This window comes from Stomoxys calcitrans, chromosome 1, assembly GCF_963082655.1.
Source record: "Stomoxys calcitrans chromosome 1, idStoCalc2.1, whole genome shotgun sequence".
NCBI classification, from domain to species: Eukaryota; Metazoa; Arthropoda; class Insecta; order Diptera; family Muscidae; genus Stomoxys; species Stomoxys calcitrans.
In genome coordinates this window covers 131,858,411-131,864,542 of record NC_081552.1, presented here as the reverse complement: position 1 = coordinate 131,864,542, position 6,132 = coordinate 131,858,411, and the positions used below count along the sequence as shown (strand labels likewise).

Genomic DNA, 6,132 nt, shown 5'->3' with positions numbered 1-6,132 from the left:
GTGTTATTACTCAACTTTCATCCATATTTTTTATTCTTAATTTTTCTAATTAATTTCCTTTAATTATCAAATAATTAAGAAATAATTTGTTACCATTTGTAAATCTTGTTGTAATTTGACGACATTTTTTTTTGTCCATAATTTGTTTTTATTTGATTGTTGGTCTATATATTTATTTCGTAGTATAACCCATTACCATTTATATTTATTAAACTAAGTTTCCATTCATCGTTGGTGATTGCAGAGGCCTATGCAGCGCTTAGTGAATGGGTAAGTCCTAGTATGTAAGACATATGATTAAATTAAGTACGAATTGTGGTTTTGAATTTCGAAATAATTATTTACGGCCATTAGCTTTATAATTTTCGTTACTATATTTTTTTGTTGTTATTTTTTTCACTTTTTCATATTTTTACCTGATCTATTTTTCTTTATATAAACCATGGTATAAGCATATACATTTTTCCTACGAATATGATTGTTGTTTAAAATAAACTATTACGAACATCTAAGTATTAAAATGGAGTAGAAAACTTATTGAAATCTAAAGAGAGCCATAAGGGATAGAATTTTCGGGGTTCCTTTAAAAGATATTATGGAGTCAAGGAACATTGGTGTGAGTGGGCTTAGAGATCTGTAACACCGGATGATCTCAAGCAATGCTACGACCCTATTTTTGTTTGTTTTTAGTTTCAGTGGTCAAAAGTCCGTCCGCTTTTAGGTTGCACGTTTAAATTTTTCCTGTAAATGGTCCTTTAGATGAGAATGAGAAAAAGAACCCTACCCATACCGGCGAGTCCTAGCCAAATAACGTGCTGTTTCTCATGTCATCATAAACTTGGAGATTTTATTTCTCTAATACAGAAAATACCATTACAATTTCTATATGCCTATTGAAAAAAATTTCCTTGGCAACTAAAGTAAACAAATGCTTCTTTAATTAGATTTAAATAAAATTTATGGATTAAAGTAATTTTTAATCAAAGTTGTCACATTGTTATCGCCCTTATGGCAATTCTACTGTCCGTCAAGATGTTCACACTCGACGTACTTGCGTTAGCACCACACCACCTCATATGGTGTGGTGCTAACGCGTTGCTCACATGATTGCCCGGATCTCCGCTTGTGGGACCGTATTATGGTCAGGCAGCCTAAAACAGATCTCAGTCCCTGTGTTCTTAATGTAGGCCCCCAGGTCCACGCTGTCCTCTAGCTTTGATCCATCCGTGTTACATGATCTTCGAGATGGTAATACTAGGGTTCCGTCAATCCAAGACTGTACCGCTGGCAGTAGTGACTCGCACTCGACCTCAAAGTTTATCTCAGGTATCCGATCGGAAACCTCCTTCCAGGTTTCCTATCATAGCCTTGATTACACCGCAATGGTTTGAGCTGCTCCCATCCTCAATCTATTCTCCCATCGCCTTAAGTCTCATAACCATAGTGGCTGCCTCACACTGAATCTGTATGTCAATGGGTCGGATTTCTAGAATAGTCTCCAGTGCCCTAGTGGGTGTGGTCTGTTAGAATTATACTTCATTGTGTTTTATGTACAACATGTATTTTTCACTTTAGTTTATAAGTAATCTTAGTAGGTCTTGAATTATGACAATGTTAACTCTTATATCATATATGTATGCATTGAATAATTCTAGTCATTCAATAAAAACGATTCAAAATAAAAGGTTATGGGCACAGACAGTCTTTGCATTTAATTTTTTTTTTGACATTTGAAGAAAGAAGAAATATAAATTATTGAAAATGAATTCTATGCATCAAATTGAGAAACTTGAAATTATGAAAGTTGGCGTATCCAGATGAGAAGCGTGCTCATCCATTGTGGACAATGGGGAATTGTCAGCGGTGATACGAAAATCGATCCTTCAAAAGAAGATGCTGAGACTGCGAGATTGAAGATGGAGGATCAAAAGGCGCTTGCAACAATCATCCTAAGCGTGAAACCCTCTCAACTGAATTTAATCAAGAATTGTACTACATAGGTGGAAGCGTGGGTAAAGCTCCAAGAAGTTCACAAACCTCAAGATCCGATGCAGAAAGTGGCATTGTACAAGAAAATGCTGGGCTTGACCATGAAGGACAATGGTAATATGTCGCAACATCTTAACGAGTTCGTTGAAATATCGGAGAAGCTAGCCGAGATTGGAATTTTTTATCTTTGAAGTAGAAGTTGCTGGAAGAATCACAAAGAAAATGCCAGATGGAGAAAGAAGAATTGCCAGAACAACAGATATTTGCTGCCAAATCAAACAGACGTCGAGATGACGAAGCTTCGGGATCCAGAAACAAATATCAAGGTAAAGTCGAGAAGAAAAAACCATTTAAGGGAAAATGTTTTCTTGTGGCTAAATTGTACATTTAGCTAGTAAATGTGATGCAAGTCAAAGCAAGAAAGGACATCAATCCTTTACGATGTTAGCTGTTTCTGAAGCAGGTAAGCTGAATAAGTCAGGTAATAAGCAGGTAAGCTGAATATGTGCAATGATAGAAGATTATTCACCAAGTTCGAGGAACATAATGAACGAATTGCATTGGCTGGTAATAATTTTTTGAAAGCTGTTGGCAGAGGTGAAGTTTTGATAAAGTCAAAAGGCAGTGTAGTTACACTTAATAACGTTTTATATTCGCCAGAGCTGCAGGCAAATTTTATATCCATAAGTAAGGCAGCAAACCAAGGATTGGATGCCACGTTTACCAAATCGAATACGGTCATAACGAGAAAGCCTAATGTAATTATTTTAAAAGCCTCGAAAGTTGACGATATGTTTGTAGTTGAAAATCAGCAAGAAAAAGCATTTATGATGACATCAAATCTTTGGCACAATCGTTACGGGCATTTAAATCACAAAAGTTTGAGTGAACTTACATCCAGAAATATGGTAAGGGGTATGAAAGCCATCCAGGGGTCAAAGGATACGAAGTGCAAAAGCTGTATGCTTTGAAAAGTGCATACACTACCATTCCCGAAAGAGTCGGAAACTTCAGCGAAAGAAATCCTGGAAGTCATACATAGCTATGTTTGCGGTCCGATCGGAGTTCCGTCTGTTGGTTGTTCAAAATATTTCTCAACCTTCGTAGATGATAAATCTCGCAGAATTTTTGTATATTTCTTAAAGTCGATGGATCAAGTTTTTGCAAAGTTTAAGGAAGTGCAAGTGCTCGTGGAGAGGCATACTGGTAAGAAAATCAGGGTACTTCGCAGTGACAATGGTGGCGAATATATCAAGCATGAATTTGACAAACATTTGAAAGGTTGTGGTATTAAAAGGCAGTTGACTGCTCCACACAGTCCTCAGCAAAACGGTGTGGCTGAACGCGCCAATAGAACTCTTGTGGAGATGGCAAGAACCATGATGCTTCATGCTGGTGTGGAAGATAATCTATGGGCAGAAGCAATAATGACAGCGGTTCATTTGAGAAATAGATGTCCCACACCTTGCAGATAAGACAGCTTATGAAGTGTGGCATCGTAAGAAACCAAATGTGTGTCATTTTCGAACTTTCGGTTCATATTGCGTTGCTTTGAACAAAACTCATAAACGTAGTTTGAAAAGAGAGGAGAGGAGTACATAATGGTGGGTTATTCCTTAGTCTCAAAAACCTATCGATTATATGATAAAAAGCAAAGAAAGGTAGTTGAAAGAAGAGATGTTGTTTTTGATGAAAACAAATTTCAATTAGATACGAAGGATTTGCCAAAGAAAGATTGTTTTACATTTTAGTTGCCACAAAATCAACCTGAACAGATCGAAAGTCATGGGGATGATGATCAAATTGAACGCGTCGAACAACAAATATCTGAAAGTATTGAAAATGGAGGCAATGATGATGACGATTTTGATACTGCTGATGAAGATTCGATTTCTGATGGGCAGGAGGAGATACCAAAAGTTGGCCCAGGAAGACCAAAAATGGTACGAACAGGAAAGCCCGGAAGACCCCGGAAGGTATATAATGTTTTACATCGCATGACAACTGAAAATATTCCTCAGACAGTCAAAGAAGCCATGGATAGCGACCATTCTAATGAATGGCGGGAGGCTGTGGTAGCTGAATTTAATGCATTGCAGAGGAAAAATACCTGGGAAGAGGTTTTTGCACCATCAAGCCATTGGATGTAAATGGGTATTCGCATTGAAACGCAATAAGCACAACGAAATAGAACGCTATAAAGCACGTTTGGTAGCGGAGGGATATAGTCAGCGATATGGAACTGACTTCAAAGAGACGTTCTCTCCAGTGGTTCGATATGCCACTATAAGAATGCTACTAGCTATAGCGGCCCAGGAGGAGATGCACTTACATCAAATAGACGTAAGTACGGCTTATCGCAATAGTGAATTGCACGAAGACGTATACATGAAGCCACCAGAAGGTTTTAAAATTGGCAACGGCAAAGTTTTGAAGTTACGAAAGGCAATTTATGGCTTAAAACAGTCTGGACGAGGATGGAACGAAAAATTAGACACTGTTTTAGGGAATTTTTGATTTGTACCTTTCGAAAATGAGCCATGTTTATATAAAATGAAAAAGGATAATGAAACAATATTACTGGCAGTGTACATAGCATGCAAAAACGAACAGGAAATTCTTCAAATAAAAGCAAAGATCGCAGGCGAATTTAATATCAGTGACAAGGGAAGATTGCAACATTTTCTGGGCATGGAGATAGAACGAGAAAATAATACAGGTTGTATAACGTTGAGCCAGATTCAGTACATAAAGGACATGCTAAATGAATACGGAATGAAAGATTGCAAGACGTCTTCACTACCTTTAACTCCAGGATATCAAGTAAAATGTGATGAGGAATGCAAGAAAGCAAATCAGCACGAATATCAATCAATTATTGGAGCATTAACTTATCTCGCAATTACTACACGTCCAGATATTCTACATTCAGTGAACAAGCTAGCTCAAAGAAATGCTGATCCTCGTGTGGAACACTTTGTAGCAGCGAAAAATATTCTACGATATCTGGCAGGAACAGTTAATCTTAAGTTGGTATTCAAGGCTGGTTAGAAATGTGTATACGGTTATGCAGATGCAGACTGGGGAAGCAGTACAACTGATCGAAAATCATATACCGGTAACATACTTTTCCTCAATGGTTGTGCTGTATCTTGGGAGAGCAAGAAGCAGAGCACAGTGGCCTTTAATAGCACAGAAGCCGAGTATATGGCGATGTCAAATGCTGCAAAAGAGGCAATATACTTGAAACGTTTGTTCGAAGAAATGGAATACATAATCGGTGATCCAGTATTGTAACATGTTGATAACCAGGGAGCTTACAAGTTGGCTCAAACCCCCGTCTTTCACAATCGTACCAAGCATGTTGACATCAAGTTTCACCATGTACGAGAAGTAGTTCGAAATAAAGAGGTAGAACTAAAATATTATCCAACTAATGATATGGTTGCAGATATTTTAACAAAGAATTTAAGTAAAATCAAGCATCTTAAATTTGTAAATTTAATTGGAATATTTTAATTTTTAAAATAACTTTATTGTTTTGGAACATTCATGTTGAGAACGAGTGTTAGAATTATACTTCATTGTGTTTTATGTACAACATGTATGTTTCACTTTAGTTTATAAGTAATCTTAGTAGGTCTTGAATTATGACAATGTTAACTCTTATATCATATATGTATGCATTGAATAATTATAGTCATTCAATAAAAACGATTCAAACTAACACGGTCCTCATCGCTCCGCCTGTGCCAAGACAACACGTTCTTTGAATCTTATATATGGTCCTTAGGTTGCACTTTTTCTTCATAGCAGTCCACCGAACTATTGAGGCGTAAGTAAGTATTGGTCTAATCACGCATCTGTAGGGCCAGTGGACTATTCTCGCATTCAGGTCCCATTTCGACTCTACGGCCCGTCTACTTTGTACCCAACAGCTGTGAGCCTAGTCAGGACGCTTCTGAATGTGACACTTCCAATTCAGTTTCCTGTCCAAGATCACACCTACGTATTTGACCTTCTCAGGTATTGGAATCGTCCTTTTAGGAAACGTTGTGCATTAAATTGGCCCACCTTCGTTTTCCCCGTGAAAAGGCATATTTCAGTCTTCTCTGGGTTTACATCAAGACCCTTCTGCATAGC

The 6,132-nt window shown here is 37.5% G+C and overlaps 1 protein-coding gene across 4 annotated transcripts; it reads left to right on the top strand.

Moving 5' to 3' along the window:
• Positions 1-1,682: 1,682 nt before the first annotated feature.
• LOC106088216 (uncharacterized) lies at positions 1,683-5,750 on the top strand. 4 transcript variants are annotated; one of them, XM_059361171.1, is made up of 3 exons: positions 1,683-3,650; positions 3,741-3,932; positions 4,011-5,750. In XM_059361171.1, the coding sequence occupies exons 1-3, from the start codon at positions 3,591-3,593 to the stop codon at positions 4,137-4,139; spliced, it is 381 nt and encodes a 126-aa protein (XP_059217154.1). In that variant the 5' UTR covers positions 1,683-3,590; the 3' UTR covers positions 4,140-5,750. The 4 variants fall into 4 exon arrangements, 3 of the variants coding, with proteins under 3 accessions (XP_059217154.1, XP_013109084.1, XP_059217153.1); XR_001221398.2 differs by having other exon boundaries at positions 1,683-2,315; positions 2,381-5,750; XM_013253630.2 differs by having other exon boundaries at positions 1,683-2,315; positions 3,741-5,750.
• The last annotated feature ends 382 nt before the right edge of the window (positions 5,751-6,132 follow it).